At 42.0% G+C, this 17,936-nt stretch overlaps 1 protein-coding gene across 1 annotated transcript; it reads right to left on the bottom strand.

The window, feature by feature from the left end:
• Positions 1-1,443: 1,443 nt before the first annotated feature.
• trim45 (tripartite motif containing 45) lies at positions 1,444-17,851 on the bottom strand. Its single transcript, XM_060876156.1, has 6 exons — positions 17,155-17,851; positions 11,717-12,468; positions 7,816-7,945; positions 6,432-6,546; positions 6,213-6,339; positions 1,444-2,309 (listed from the first exon to the last, which is right to left on the bottom strand). Exons 1-6 carry the CDS (start codon positions 17,574-17,576, stop codon positions 2,161-2,163), a joined length of 1,695 nt encoding a protein of 564 aa, XP_060732139.1. The 5' UTR covers positions 17,577-17,851; the 3' UTR covers positions 1,444-2,160.
• Between the last annotated feature and the right edge of the window lie 85 nt (positions 17,852-17,936).

Here is a 17,936-nt window from a genome sequence, read left to right as displayed (position 1 = left end):
TGAGTAGTTTTTATAAGCGTATATTAATAACGTTTTTATAGGCGTATATTAATAACGTTAAACGTATTTATAAAAATTCATCAAAAGATGTAGACAATATTTTGCAGAAATTTGCAAAGAAATGCTCAATCAAGCATCGATGTGAGTTTTAAAAACTGATTTAGTTTTCCATCAGGAAACTGTACTGTATCTCAGACATAGTGCATTGTTGCCATCTGCTGTTGGCTAGAAGAGCAGATTTTACACGTCCAGCTTATTCAATAAGCTGTTTACAGAACTTAACTGCAAAGAAATGCTAGTTTTAGAAATACCAGTTTTACTGTAACTGAAACTGTAATACTGTAATTGCCATCATGACCTGGTTAAGACGCAAAGCTTTCCATGTATATCTGAATCTTTTTCTAGTAGTCAGACTGCACAAGAATGGCAAGATAAGTTTACCAGTGTTCAAAAAATGAAAAAAAAACAACAAAACATTTATAGTTGATGGAGATTTCTGGACAGTTGAAGCAAGGACAAGTAAGAAGCAGAGCGCTTAAGTGGGAAGAGTTTTATCTAAGCCCCCAAATGGCCTTTCTGCAATTGTGTACGTGTCATAAACAAGGAAAACAACACGGGTGATATTCAGACACAAAAGGATGATGTTTATTGATTAAAAAGTGACTGGATTCTAATGATATCCAAATTGTTCATCAGTTAATAGAATAAAAATGTAATAATTTCATAATTAAATAAAACAAAAAGCACTAACGTTAACTCCAAGCTAGACAAAAAAACAAACAATTAAAAAAAGTCGATGTTTTACAGGAAAAAAATGACAGACCCATGCTGATCTCTCAACAAAAGGTGAGCTGTTCACCAGACACAGGTAAGGGAAAAATACAGTAAACTCCCAAATGTCTGGGAGGAAAATGTGGTGAAACATTATAATGCCAAAAGAGTAACCAAGCGCATATCACCTGATTAGGAAAATGGATACGTATTATTTTTGTAGAAGCTTGGGTGTCATGTCGGATCATTGACTGATAGTCAATAAACTCTGCTTTTACTTCACATCATCCGGTCTGAATTATTCCGTCGTTTCTTTATTTTCTTTATCATGCTATATTGGGATTGTCGGGTCAATGTGATGATTGGAGTCAGATGGATTGTTTTAGGGAATCTGTTTTCATATGTCACAGTTTGTCTTTATGTTATGAAATATTTCATAATAAATGTTATCTAGTACAGAAGCATACACTGGCCAATTACAAACAAAAAACAATTAAGAGTATTTCTTTGTAAACAACGTTACGTTGTAGAAAATAAAATGACAAAAGGGTGCTGCTGTGAATCAGGATCTAAAGTTATTCATCATTTCAGTATTTCATATATGAAGAACACCAAGCACAGCTTTAGCTGCATTAGTAAGTGACCAGGCCAAACTAATTACTCTTAGATAGATTAAATATTTAAAACTTTTAATTAGTATATCCACGATTACACCAAAGGGAACATTTGACTTGAGACATATTTCTTAAGCATTCTGCTCTTTTCATGGACCAGATATATGTCATACTATATAAAAGCCTAGTTTATTACACATTCGATATATTCACATCTGAAACTAGAAATGAAATAGTTTTTATACTTATAACTACTATATAATTACCACAGGTCTTTGGTAGCACAAGCAAGCACAAAAACAATCTACATAATAAAAAAAAATCCAAACAATAAAAACATATGCAACACTTTTGTTCTAGATTATTAACAGTAATAAACATTGTGTTCATATAGAGTTGAGATTAAGGAAAAGTATTAAGAATAATGCAACATCAAATATATTCAAGCTTTAGAAAAAAATTATAAAAACATCATATAAAGCTAAAGTTGGATAGAAGTTCCACATTTGCTGTGGGGACATTTACTTGCTTTGTTATTAATCCGTGTTTCATTTTAGCACATTCTTTATGTTTTGTTTAAGTCACATCTTGAATGACTGAATGCTTAAATAAAAAAGCCATTAAATAATAGATGGAACAAAGTGGAAGTAGGTCATCTTCATCGTTTTTGGTGAATAATCCAGCTTCACAGAGAGAAACTGCATCACAGACATACCTAAATCAGTTTCATGCTTTCTTAAAGCACTGCATGTCAACATTTTAATGTTGTGATATGTCAGAGTTCCACAGTTCTGACATGTCCACGGTGAGAGCCTGACACAACGCTGCTCACACACTCTGAACTCTCAAGCACACTACCACAGCAGGACCAGTGTGGCTTCCCTGGGTGTCCTTTATGACCATGACCACAGCCCTGGAACCCTCCTGTAGAACACACACACAGACAAGTAGACACACGCACACACATACAGACGCACGCAAACGTACACACACGTAGACGTGCACGCAGACAGACACGCACGCAGGCAGACAGACATAAACAGATGCAGATACACAGACACACAGGGAAACTTAATAGAAGAAGCTCAAAACATGCAGCTGTTCATATAAAAGTTATTCTTATGGAAAAATAAATAAATAAATAAATAAACAAACCAGACTGTAAGAGAATTATCAAAATTTCCAGCCCTTCAGCTTGGACAAATTCAATCACTGTGTTAAAGGTCATTTTTAAGAATTATCATCTAGACAGCTAGCTAGTTGCTTATACTACTTGCTATTGTTCACTGGCTAGCTTGCTGCTAACGCAACAAGAACAGGACCAAAAGCCACTCAGGCCTGTTTGTGTACAAGTGCAGATAAAGCAGCTTTTAATGAGCCTTACACGCTCAGAAAAAGCAAACAAAGGACACACTTTCAAGAAGGCATGTCCCTGGATTTTTCCATGATTTGTGTTTGATGTGTGTTTGTTTTAGAAAATGATGTGTGTTTGTTTTAGTTTATATCAACATTGTCTAAATCCATATTTAGGTAAACTTAAGTCTTACTTATCTATATAAATCTGTCTATTTATATGTATGAATCATTTCATTTTTTGGCATCATGTTTCATCCATTTAACCCTTTCTCACATATCGACTTATCAAACCTTTTCAATCAGTATAAACAACTGAATTCTGTTTGAAGATTATTCAGTGCACTGTTTAGTTTCTGTCTGTAGAGTATTGTGACTGTGTTTAGCTGCTGCTGAGCAGGGTTTCAGACCAATGCTGGGCAAATAAAATCCCCCCTCTCCTCAATAATAAACACTGAAAAAAATAAAAAATCATCCCCCTAAGAATGCATTTTCATATGACCCATTAATCACTACATCACATATACAGGGAGTGCAGAATTATTAGGCAAATGAGTATTTTGACCACATCATCCTCTTTATGCATGTTGTCTTACTCCAAGCTGTATAGGCTCGAAAGCCTACAACCAATTAAGCATATTAGGTGATGTGCATCTCTGTAATGAGAAGGGGTGTGGTCTAATGACATCTACACCCTATATCAGGTGTGCATAATTATTAGGCAACTTCCTTTCCTTTGGCAAAATGGGTCAAAAGAAGGACTTGACAGGCTCCGAAAAGTCAAAAATAGTGAGATATCTTGCAGAGGGATGCAGCACTCTTAAAATTGCCAAGCTTCTGAAGCGTGATCATCGAACAATCAAGCGTTTCATTCAAAATAGTCAACAGGGTCGCAAGAAGCGTGTGGAAAAACCAAGGCGCAAAATAACTGCCCATGAACTGAGAAAAGTCAAGCGTGCAGCTGCCAAGATGCCACTTGCCACCAGTTTTGCCATATTTCAGAGCTGCAACATCACTGGAGTGCCCAAAAGCACAAGGTGTGCAATACTCAGAGACATGGCCAAGGTAAGAAAGGCTGAAAAACGACCACCACTGAACAAGACACACAAGCTGAAACGTCAAGACTGGGCCAAGAAATATCTGAAGACTGATTTTTCTAAGGTTTTATGGACTGATGAAATGAGAGTGAGTCTTGATGGGCCAGATGGATGGGCTCGTGGCTGGATCGGTAAAGGGCAGAGAGCTCCAGTCCGACTGAGACGCCAGCAAGGTGGAGGTGGAGTACTGGTTTGGGCTGGTATCATCAAAGATGAGCTTGTGGGGCCTTTTCGGGTTGAGGATGGGGTCAAGCTCAACTCCCAGTCCTACTGCCAGTTTCTGGAAGACACCTTCTTCAAGCAGTGGTACAGGAAGAAGTCTGCATCCTTCAAGAAAAACATGATTTTCATGCAGGACAATGCTCCATCACACGCGTCCAAGTACTCCACAGCGTGGCTGGCAAGAAAGGGTCTAAAAGAAGAAAAACTAATGACATGGCCTCCTTGTTCACCTGATCTGAACCCCATAGAGAACCTGTGGTCCATCATCAAATGTGAGATTTACAAGGAGGGAAAACAGTACACCTCTCTGAAGAGTGTCTGGGAGGCTGTGGTTGCTGCTGCACGCAATGTTGACGGTGAACAGATCAAAACACTGACAGAATCCATGGATGGCAGGCTTTTGAGTGTCCTTGCAAAGAAAGGTGGCTATATTGGTCACTGATTTGTTTTTGTTTTGTTTTTGAATGTCAGAAATGTATATTAGTGAATGTTGAGATGTAATATTGGTTTCACTGGTGAAAATAAATAATTGAAATGGGTATATATTTTGTTTTTTGTTAAGTAATAGTAATAGTCACCTGCACACACAGATATCCTCCTAAAATAGCTAAAACTACAAACAAACTAAAAACTACTTCCAAAAATATTCAGCTTTGCTATTAATGAGTTTTTTGGGTTCATTGAGAACATGGTTGTTGTTCAATAATAAAATTAATCCTCAAAAATACAACTTCCCTAATAATTCTGCACTCCCTGTAAATTCAGTGCTAAATACAGGAATTTCAAACAGGAAAAATGATTATTATCCACTATTCAGCTCTGCTAACTGAGTTACTGTGATAAACTGGGCTACGTTCTGAACCACGTCATGGGCTACGTCCTGGGCTACATCATAGGCTACGTCCTGGGCTACATCATGGGCTACGTCCTGGGCTACATCATAGGCTACGTCCTGGGCTACATCATGGGCTACGTCCTGGGCTACGTCCTGGGCTACATCATAGGCTACGTCCTGGGCTATGTCAGGCTATGTCCTGGGCTACATAATGGGCTATGTCCTGGGCTACATCATGGGCTACGTCCTGGGCTACGTCATGGGCTACGTCATGGGCGACGTCCTGGGCTACGTCATGGGCTACGTCCTGGGCTACGTCATGGGCTACGTCATGGGCTACATCATGGGCAACGTCATGGGCTACGTCCTGGGCTACGTCCTGGGCTACGTCCTGGGCTACGTCCTGGGATAAATCATGGGCTATATTATGGGCTATATCATGGACTACGTCATGGGCTACGACATGGACTACGTCATGGGCTACGACATGGGCTACGTCCTGGGCTACGTCCTGGGCTACGTCATGGGCTACGTCCTGGGCTACGTCCTGGGCTACGTCCTGGGCTACATCCTGGGCTACGTCATGGGCAACGTCATGGGCAACGTCCTGGGCTACGTCCTGGGCTAAATCATGGGCTATGTCCTGGGCTACGTCCTGGGCTAAATCATGGGCTATATCATGGACTACGTCATGGGCTACGTCATGGGCTACGTCATGGGCTACGTCATGGGCTACGTCATGGGCTACGTCCTGGGCTACATCATGGGCTACGCCCTGGGCTACGTTCTGGGCTACATAATGGGCTACATCATGGGCTACGTCCTGGGCTACATCATGGGCTACGTCCTGGGCTACGTCATGGGCTACGTCATGGGCTACGTCCTGGACTACATCATGGGCTACGTCATGGGCTACGTCATGGGCTACGTCCTGGACTACATCATGGGCTACGTCATGGGCTACGTCATGGGCAACGTCCTGGGCAACGTCCTGGGCTACATCATGGGCTACATCATGGGCTACGTCCTGGGCTACGTCCTGGGCTACGTCCTGGGCTACGTCCTGGGCTACATCATGGGCTACATCATGGGCTACATCATGGGCTACATCATGGGCTACGTCCTGGGCTACGTCCTGGGCTACATCATGGGCTACGTCATGGGCTACGTCATGGGCTACGTCATGGGCTACGTCATGGGCTACGTCCTGGGCTACATCATGGGCTACGTCATGGGCTACGTCATGGGCTACATCATGGGCTACATCATGGCACTTCTGAAAGCCAGCCCTGGTTGTGCAGGACTTTAAGAATACTGTACCTGGCATGGTCCCAGGACAGCCACACCGTGCCTCTTTAGTGCCTCCACTAGAGCAGAAGGAGCAACAGTGGAAGACGCCTTGGTGGCGCTGAAATTTTCTCTTTACCGTCAGCCCAAAAGGCGAGCCCTGCAGAGCACAGAACACAATGTACATCATTCCTGCAGTAATCCCACTGTTTTAGATCACACATTAAACTTCTACAAAATCAAGCTTGTTACCTTAACATGCTGTGCTTTGACACACACCCACACGGAGTAGAATCCCTGTTCCATGGGTGTGTAGGAAACAGCATACGACCCATCGTTATTATCAGTCACTGTGGTCTGTACTTTGCTGTAAAGAAGCATAAAAATAAGAGAATGTCAAGCACAGCCACATGATGACACGCTGACACAGACTTCAAAGAGGCTCGAAAAGACGTTCTCACCAATTAGTTTTTATTGAGCAATAAGCCAAACTGTCATTAAGCCATCGTAAATTCAAAGGAGAGTTCAAGCTCTAGGCATCTTCCCCTGAGACTCGTTCTGCTCTTTCGGAAAGCAAATGGCTACCATAAAAGGTTGCTTCAAATACATGCAACACAATGCAGCTAGCATTGTAAAAAACAGCGAAAGTTTCTAAATGTTGAACTAACTTGAGTTCATTTAAAACACATTTCTAAGATGTCTTGTCCACCAGTGTTGTTAGCCATGTTGAAAATTTTTTCTCATGAAGCGTTAGCGGCGGGTCACCCCGCCTCCCTTCCACTACGTAAACAAATCTGTGAGCGTGTGAGAGCGTGAAGTGTTTAATATTCCACACTTCACTGTTTTGGTTGAATAAATGAGCCACACAGGTACTTGAGATGCACTTGTTCTGGTTGGAGTTTTCAGTGTGGCACAGAATAGTGCATAAGTGTTTGAAAGATAAAAGTTATTCATAAAGCCTCTTAAAGGTCAAAAAGTGTTAGGAGGGAGAAAAGTGTTAGAGGCTTAAGCAGAGGAGAAAATGGCCAAAAGGTGAAGAGGGAGAAAAAAAATCTATTGCATATTATATTTAATGATGATAGAAAGTTAATAAAATGCTACAGATAGGATATACTTAGAGACATGCTAACTGAAATATGTCTGAAATGCCATAGTAGAGGAAATTATATAATTTGATGCTATTACATTTCTGTGCTGAGTCTGAAATGTTTACATTTGTAACATATAGATGTTAGCGCATCTCTAATATGATCGGTCAGGAAAGTAATCCCTACATAATACAGCCTCAAATATCTTAATGTAGAGACAAAGTTAAGGTTTATAACACCGTATTTTAAAAGCGTTCCTATTTTTTCATTAGATAACCAAAGACAGTGTCATACCTAGTAACGTGTATAGCCCTGCCTTCTCTCTAAGATACAAGTTATTGTATTTTCCGTGCTCAGAGTTGCTGAGATCGATCCTGAATCACTCTTACGATAAGATTCCTAGTTTTTTTTTTAAGCTAAATTAGGAGCTCTCTGTGATCATTCTTACAATACAAGCCCTGAATCTCTGTGTGAAATTCTACTAAACAGAATATTCAGATGTGTGTCTACACGTGGAAACAGCGAATGGGCAAACTTTTAAAACTTACCACTCTTTCTTTTCTGTGTGGATTATGCTGACTAACACGGAGTCTCCCCCTTTGCCCATCAGCTCCTCTGCAGAGTCCCTGCAGACGAGTGTGAACTCACACTTCTGGCCCTCAACACACTGTTGGACACCTGCGAATGATAGAGCTCTGAGCTGATTAGAGAAAAAGACACCTGACTTTTAGAAAAACAAACTAGAAGTAACAGATTAACATGTTAAGTCGGATTAGTGTTTCATGTGGAACCCGAGCAACATTCTTCCCAGGAACTCACTGTTTCTTCTCATTCACACTCGCATTATAGCTCATTTGTATACGAGCTTCACGATCAACACCACATCTGTCCGCAGCTGTCAACTATTCAAACATTTCTCAGTCTTCATCAGAAAGCCGACATAATTAAGGTATAATAATGATTGTTTTCTGTTTATTGTGTAGATTACCCAAGAACTACAAGACATATGTGGGGTATCTGAGCGTGTTAATTAGGGCCTGAGCACCGAATGGTGCGAAGCCCTATTGTTTTTCCTCGGGAGTATTATTTATTTATTTATTTATTTATTTTTCCCACACATTGGCCAATTGGGGTCCCTTAACATGCTCGAAAACTCTTGAAATTTGGCACACACGTCAGAGTCGCGCGACACTAGGATTGGACAAAGATTGGAATACGGGCGTGGCAGGGGGGCTCTGTAGCGCCCCCTCTAATGCAAAAACAAACATTGGTGCACAGATCGGGCAATTATGTACACACATGTACGAGAGTTGGTACGCATATAGATCTCATCGACCCGAACAACCTTCGCGCTCTAAACTATGAGCTCCACCCAACAGGAAGTCGGCCATTTTGGATTGTTTTATAAGTGCATGCGGTAAACTTTTAAATACTCCTCCTAGGGAATTCATGCGATTGACATCAAACGTTGTGAACATGATGCCGAGACATTGCACTTGCTAAATTGCGAAGGGATTTTTGATCTCTTGAACGGTGCTGCCATGGCGAGGCGACAAAGTTATGGCGAATTCAGAGAAACAGGAAGTGTCTAATATCTAAAGCAAAAAATGTCTTATTGGGAAGACACGCGGTGTGTATGTTCGGCCAAGGATTCCGATCGCATCTATGTGCCTATTGTGAATCTCGGACATAGCGCCACCAACAGGCACCAGGAAGTGTGTCAGTCACAAAGGTGGATTTTTTCACAGTTGCATGCAATGGACTTTTAAATACTCCTCCTAGAGGATTCATGCGATTGACACCAAAAGTGGTCAACATGATGCTTAGACGTTGTAGATGATAAATTGCATAGGGATTTTTGCTATCTTGAACGCTGTTCACATGGCAAAGCGTCAAACTTTACTTTCTTTTTCAGGCATATTTAAGGCTTTTGGTGTGCTTAGATTAACTTGAAATTTGACACATACATCACATTTGTCGGCTGTTAAGTGTGGACAAAAAGGTCAGACAAAGGTGTGTCTCTTAAGTGGCTCACTAGCGCCCCCATTTGTCTAAAATGTGGGGTTTCATTTACCTACAGTCCCCAAATGGGTCAGTAACAACATAAAATAGTCCACTGATATTTACCCACTTGATGCACTTGCCCACCTTGCATTGTTTTCTGGAAGGCACCGTATAGCGATGAACAAACGTGCGAAGGCCCGCCATCGCTGCTTGCAGCTATATTTATTTATTTTTTTCCCCACACATTGGCCAATTGGGGTCCCTTAACATGCTCGAAAACTCTTGAAATTTGGCACACACGTCAGAGTCGTGCGACGCCAGGCTCGGGCAAAGGCTGGAATACGGGCGTGGCAGGGGGGCTCTGTAGCGCCCCCTGTAATGCAAAAACAAACATTGGTGCACAGATCGGGCAATTATGTACGCACATGTACGAGAGTTGGTACGCATATAGATCTCATCGAGCCGAACAACTTTGGCGCTCTAAACTATGAGCTCCGCCCAACAGGAAGTCAGCCATTTTGGATAGTTTTATAAGTGCAATTTTAAATACTCCTCCTAGGGAATTCATGCGATTGACATCAAACGTTGTGAACATGATGCCGAGACATTGCACTTGCTAAATTGCGAAGGGATTTTTGATATCTCGAAAGGTGCTGCCATGGCGAGGCGACAAATTTATGGCGAATTCAGAGAAACAGAAATTGTCTAATATCTAAAGCAACAAATGTCTTATTGTGATGACACGCGGTGTGTATGTTCGGCCAAGGATCCCGTTCGCATCGATGTGCTTATTGTGAGTCCCGGGTATAGCGCCACCAACAGGCCCCAGGAAGTGTGTCAGTCACAAAGGTGGATTTTTTGTCAGCTGCATGCGGTAAACTTTTAAATACTCCTCCTAGGGGATTCATGCAATTGAGACCAGACTTGGCCACCATGACGCAGAGATATTGCAGATGTGAAATTGCGAACGGATTTTTGATATCTCAAACACTGTTGCCATGGCATCGTGTCAAATTTTACTTTTATTTCAGGCATATTTAAGGCTTTTGGCGTGCTTAGATTAACTTGAAATTGGACACATACATCACATTTGTCGGCTGTTAAGTGTGGACAAAAAGGTCAGACAAAGGTGTGTCTCTTAAGTGGCTCACTAGCGCCCCATTTGTCTAAAATGTGGGGTTTCATTTACCTACAGTCCCCAAATGGGTCAGTAACAACATAAAATAGTCCACTGATATTTACCCACTTGATGCACTTGCACACCGTGCATTGTTTTCTGGAAGGCACCGTATAGCGATAAAAAAATGTGCGAAGGCCCGTCATCGCTGCTTGCAGCTATATTTAAGAAATGGGATTATTTCTGAGAAGTTTATTCAAGATGGATTACTGAGCTTGCTTTTCTTATTGCTAAGGCTTGTTTTCTAAAATGCAGTTAAAAAAAAAGAGTATGGCTTTAAAACTAACAATTAAATCTATTAGAAGCATATTGTTGTTAATGCCGCATCTAGCAGCTTTTCAGTGTCTCGGGTTCAGGGTTCCCTGTAAAAAACATGGCTGGTGATTGCACCGACATCAGACATGCTGAGGCACGGCAGAGAGACGAAAACCACGACTGACACCACCAGCTGAAAGGTTGTCATGGGAACAAGGAATGTCACCTCTACATTCAGTGAACTCTACATTCCATTCATTCCCATAGTCTTTTCTCTGTGAGTGTGTGTGTGCGTGTGAGTGTGTGTGTGTGTGCGTGTGTGTTCGGCCATCAGATATTACCTAGTAATTCAGTGAAGTGCTCTCATTCTCAAGGATGTGTTCCTTGGACAAAATTAACTAATACTGCAGGAAAGTCTACACCTCATTGTAGGACGATGTGGCGTCAAGGTAAAGCAGTTCGCTGAGCTCGAGGAAATACAATGTCGTTGCTAGCGGAAAGCAGTTTGACTGCATTTTTCAGCAGAATGAAAACTAAACAGCGATTTCGCAGTGTTTAGTTTGTGTCCTCTGCGTGCGCACTCCGTTCGATTTGTTTCTATCTGTGCAGTGTGAACTGAGCTACAGATAGGATCAGTACGCTTCATTACAGATAGGAACAGTACGTTTTATTTCTGTGGTCAGAAATAACACCACTGGCAATTAAAATACACTTTGTAATGCAATACCCTGAGGTGCCTCTTTGATCTCTACATCCTATAATCTGAATACCAAGGACTTCTGTAAATTATACACTATGTGACTCAGCGGTTAAACTCTTCTCTCAGTTAAAGAAGCACAGACTAACAGAATCTAGACCGAATCTTTGCTGGCCATTTTTCCTAACCCTGGCTAAATGATGAACTTAACGGCTTTGTTCCTTTTCCCTTTAAGTGTTTTGTCACTTTGCTTTGTGCAAATGCTCACTAGTGAAAAGACACTAATCTGAAGAGCTAAGCATGCCTCAATCCTCACCTTCTCCTTGAATGGTGCATTTGCTGGGATCTACAGTCTTGGACTGCAGAACTCCGACCATGGGAAATCCCTCCACCTGCCCTGCATGCTCCTGTGGTAAAAAACAAATACTGCTGCCAACATCATGGCTAACACTGGTCATGTTTGGATCGTGCCCAGAGTCCAACAGGCTTATTAACCGCCTTGTGGTTACTCCCTTCACACTGAGGATCTCTGCCTCTGAGCCACATGTGAGCAAACGCTCAGCAAAGTCCACACTGCCACGGATATCACACAGGGCCTGCTTCAGCTGCGCTCTTTGCAGTTGAAGCTGGTTGCGCCTCTGTACTCGCATATCCTCCAGAGACTGTAGAAGAGAATGGCAATGAGCTTCCACAGCACTTGTGTAGGCTTGTGCAAAGGCATGAATCTCCTTCGCCATCGCCTCTGCCCGAGACTGCAAAGCTTCCTGAGAAACCTCCACGCACCTCAGTGCCTCCTCCAGACGAACGAGACGAGGCCGCAGGCTCCTGGAAACCAGCTCCCGGATACGGTCACCATGTTGATGTATGACCTCATGCATGGGACTGCAGTGATGGTCCCTGTGAAACGTGGCAGCACATTCCATGCACACGGTGAGATCACAGGTCTCACAGAAGAGACGCAATTCCTGACCTGGGTGCAGGGAACACAGCACGGGTCTGGAGAGACGGCCCTGGCGTTTCAGCTCTTCCAAGCTGTGGATGGCATGACTGGAGGTCCTCTTTTGTCTCCTGTAAATTAGAACATTTATAACAAATGTAACATTCAGGTTAAACTGATAATTACTACAAATCATTGAAATATGAGAGATATTAATGAGACAAGTAAGACTATGGCAGTAAGACTAGGAGACTAATTGCTCCTGGTTACTTTAGGCTTTGTTCCAGGCTTACTTTTATGCTGTTTTGGGTTGAGGGAAAAAAAAAGAAGCTATGTGTGCACTGTAAAGACACAATCACATATTGCAATGTTTCCTGCAACATATTAATATTCTTGTTAATAAATATACATGTGTGCATTTGATGGAAGAAAAATGAATCAATAGAAGAATTCGATGGAAGAAAACTCGATCTTTACAGAACGACATTCAGAACACAAAACACACTCAGTTTCAAGCCTGAGTCTCCATCTATGTAGAGTTTTTGTGCATGTTTTCTCCAAGTCTGCTTGAGTTTCCTCTAGCTTCCCAACTACATTTACATTTCTGGCATTTAGCAGACATCTTTATCCAGAGTGACTTACATTTTATTTTCATTTTATACACCTGAGCAATTGAGGGTTAAGGGCCCTGCTCAGGGGCCCAACAGTGGTATCTTGGCAGACATGGGACTTGAACTCATGACCTTCTGCTCAGTAATCCAACACCTGAACCACTAGGCTAGAGCCAAGGCAAAAGAGACTGCCTGGAGAGGGGAAAGAAGAGGGAAAAAGTCCAGAGGAGTAATGGAGGAGTGGGGAAAGAGGAAAGAAATGTTTTCTTCACTTTTCTAATTGTTTGTACTAAAAGGACCTGGGACTTGAACTCATGACCTCCTGATCAGTAGTCCAACACCTTAACCAATAGGCCAACCACCTCCCATACACATTTCAGTACAGCTATACTAAATTACTCCTGATTATGAATGCATAACAGACTTTTTTTATATATGTGATGTTTTTGCCATCAATATTGCTGCCACACGACACAACACTATTCTGTTGTCCTGTATATTTACAAACTGTGTATCTGCAATTTACACACTTCTCTGTGTTGTATGGCAGGTATTAATGTGACACCTGAATGTCAGTGTGTATGATGTGACACACTGACATGTGTTAGTATGGCAAGTATTAATGTGATACACTGACCTGTGTTGCATGGCAGGCATTAATGTGACACACTGACAGTGTTGTATAGAAAGGAATTAATGTGACACACTGACAGTGTTGTATGACAGGTATTAATGTGACACAATGACCTGTGTTGTATGACAGGTATTAATGTGACACACTGACAGTGTTGTATGGCAAGTATTAATGTGACACACTGACCTGTGTTGTATGGCAGGCATTAATGTGACACACTGACCTGTGTTGTATGACAGGCATTAATGTGACACACTGACAGTGTTGTATGGCAGGTATTAATGTGACACACTGACAGTGTTGTATGACAGGCACTAATGTGACACACTGACAGTGTTGTATGACAGGTATTAATGTGACACACTGACCTGTGTTGTATGACAGGCATTAATGTGACACACTGACCTGTGTTGTATGACAGGCATTAATGTGACACACTGACCTGTGTTGTATGACAGGCATTAATGTGACACACTGACAGTGTTGTATGGCAGGTATTAATTTGACACACTGACCTGTGTTGTATGACAGGTATTAATGTGACACACTGACCTGTGTTGTATGACAGGCATTAATGTGACACACTGACCTGTGTTGTATGACAGGTATTAATGTGACACACTGACCTGTGTTGTATGGCAGGCATTAATGTGACACACTGACAGTGTTGTATGGCAGGCATTAATGTGACACACTGACCTGTGTTGTATGGCAGGCATTAATGTGACACACTGACCTGTGTTGTATGGCAGGCATTAATGTGACACACTGACCTGTGTTGTATGGCAGGTATTAATGTGACACACTGACCTGTGTTGTATGACAGATATTAATGTGACACACTGACAGTGTTGTATGGCAGGTATTAATGTGACACACTGACCTGTGTTGTATGGCAGGCATTAATGTGACACACTGACCTGTGTTGTATGGCAGGCATTAATGTTACACACTGACCTGTGTTGTATGGCAGGTATTAATGTGACACACTGACCTGTGTTGTATGACAGATATTAATGTGACACACTGACAGTGTTGTATGGCAGGTATTAATGTGACACACTGACCTGTGTTGTATGGCAGGCATTAATGTGACACACTGACCTGTGTTGTATGACAGGTATTAATGTGACACACTGACAGTGTTGTATGGCAGGCATTAATGTGACACACTGACCTGTGTTGTATGACAGGCATTAATGTGACACACTGACAGTGTTGTATGGCAGGTATTAATGTGACACACTGACAGTGTTGTATGGCAGGCACTAATGTGACACACTGACCTGTGTTGTATGACAGGCATTAATGTGACACACTGACCTGTGTTGTATGACAGATATTAATGTGACACACTGACAGTGTTGTATGGCAGGTATTAATGTGACACACTGACCTGTGTTGTATGGCAGGCATTAATGTGACACACTGACCTGTGTTGTATGGCAGGCATTAATGTGACACACTGACCTGTGTTGTATGACAGGCATTAATGTGACACACTGACAGTGTTGTATGGCAGGTATTAATGTGACACACTGACAGTGTTGTATGGCAGGCACTAATGTGACACACTGACCTGTGTTGTATGACAGGCATTAATGTGACACACTGACAGTGTTGTATGGCAGGTATTAATGTGACACACTGACAGTGTTGTATGGCAGGTATTAATGTGACACACTGACAGTGTTGTATGGCAGGTATTAATGTGACACGCTGACAGTGTTGTATGGCAGGTATTAATGTGACACACTGACAGTGTTGTATGGCAGGTATTAATGTGACACACTGACCTGTGTTGTATGACAGGCATTAATGTGACACACTGACCTGTGTTGTATGACAGGCATTAATGTGACACACTGACCTGTGTTGTATGACAGGTATTAATGTGACACACTGACCTGTGTTGTATGACAGGCATTAATGTGACACACTGACCTGTGTTGTATGACAGGTATTAATGTGACACACTGACAGTGTTGTATGACAGGTATTAATGTGACACACTGACAGTGTTGTATGGCAGGTATTAATGTGACACACTGACAGTGTTGTATGGCAGGTATTAATGTGACACACTGACCTGTGTTGTATGACAGGTATTAATGTGACACACTGACAGTGTTGTATGACAGGTATTAATGTGACACACTGACAGTGTTGTATGACAGGTATTAATGTGACACACTGACCTGTGTTGTATGACAGGTATTAATGTGACACACTGACAGTGTTGTATGGCAGGTATTAATGTGACACACTGACAGTGTTGTATGACAGGTATTAATGTGACACACTGACAGTGTTGTATGACAGGTATTAATGTGACACACTTACCTGTGTTGTATGGCAGGTATTAATGTGACACACTGACAGTGTTGTATGACAGGTATTAATGTGACACACTGACAGTGTTGTATGGCAGGTATTAATGTGACACACTGACAGTGTTGTATGACAGGTATTAATGTGACACACTGACAGTGTTGTATGACAGGTATTAATGTGACACACCGACAGTGTTGTATGGCAGGTATTAATGTGACACACTGACAGTGTTGTATGACAGGTATTAATGTGACACACTGACAGTGTTGTATGACAGGTATTAATGTGACACACTGACAGTGTTGTATGACAGGTATTAATGTGACACACTGACAGTGTTGTATGACAGGTATTAATGTGACACACTGACAGTGTTGTATGACAGGTATTAATGTGACACACTGACAGTGTTGTATGACAGGTATTAATGTGACACACTGACAGTGTTGTATGACAGGTATTAATGTGACACACTGACCTGTGTTGTATGGCAGGTATTAATGTGACACACTGACCTGTGTTGTATGACAGGTATTAATGTGACACACTGACAGTGTTGTATGACAGGTATTAATGTGACACACTGACAGTGTTGTATGACAGGTATTAATGTGACACACTGACAGTGTTGTATGGCAGGTATTAATGTGACACACTGACAGTGTTGTATGACAGGTATTAATGTGACACACTGACAGTGTTGTATGACAGGTATTAATGTGACACACTGACAGTGTTGTATGACAGGTATTAATGTGACACACTGACAGTGTTGTATGACAGGTATTAATGTGACACACTGACCTGTGTTGTATGGCAGGTATTAATGTGACACACTGACCTGTGTTGTATGACAGGTATTAATGTGACACACTGACAGTGTTGTATGACAGGTATTAATGTGACACACTGACAGTGTTGTATGACAGGTATTAATGTGACACACTGACAGTGTTGTATGACAGGTATTAATGTGACACACTGACAGTGTTGTATGACAGGTATTAATGTGACACACTGACAGTGTTGTATGACAGGTATTAATGTGACACACTGACAGTGTTGTATGACAGGTATTAATGTGACACACTGACAGTGTTGTATGACAGGTATTAATGTGACACACTGACAGTGTTGTATGGCAGGTATTAATGTGACACACTGACAGTGTTGTATGACAGGTATTAATGTGACACACTGACAGTGTTGTATGACAGGTATTAATGTGACACACTTACCTGTGCGCCTGGCTGCAGAAGTCACACAGGTTGATGCTGCAGACGTCACAGCGCTGCTCAGCCTCGGCGTCTCCACACAGGTCGCACACGGCGCTTTTACGCAGCAGCAGCGTCTCCATGAACACGTCGTCCAGCGCCAGATGGTCTGTAGTGAGTCCGTCCACCCCGGAGCTCGGCAGCTCCACCTCACTGTCGCACTCGGGACACAGCACGGTGAGAGCGCGCGCGCGCTCCCGGTCCGGACTCGGAGAAAACGTCTCAAGCTGCCGGATACAGTCGGAGCAAAACGTGTGCAGGCACGTGAGCAGTTTGGGCTCTCGGTACATGCGTTTACAGACGCTACAAAACGCTCTGGAATTGCTAACATTCCCGTTTTTGTCTTTCGTGTCTCCATGAGCAGATTTTTCCCCACAAGTCGACATAGTAACGGTACTTTAAAGTGTATCAATCTTTACCAATGATCCTAACACACAAAACAAACACTTTTAAATTAAACTATGCTTTTTGTTAACTTCAACTTAGTACAAACTGCTCACATGGATTTATTTCTAGCAAAGTTTTACTTGTTCATAGGTTGCCAAATATTTCCCGAATCCACCCCACATATGTACTAAAACAAATATGCTTTTAAATATACTGTCATTACATAAAAATCTACCCAATAGGATTGAATCAGTGAGTTAATGAATAAAGCGGGTTACCTACTGAGATCTTCAGAAAAATAATATGATTAATCCTACGCGTTCTAATACAAATCCTCCAATGTCCTTGTAACGCGTGAA

This window comes from Tachysurus vachellii, chromosome 8 (assembly GCF_030014155.1).
Source record: "Tachysurus vachellii isolate PV-2020 chromosome 8, HZAU_Pvac_v1, whole genome shotgun sequence".
In the NCBI taxonomy this organism is placed as follows: Eukaryota; Metazoa; Chordata; class Actinopteri; order Siluriformes; family Bagridae; genus Tachysurus; species Tachysurus vachellii.
This window is presented reverse-complemented; position numbering and strand designations above follow the sequence as displayed.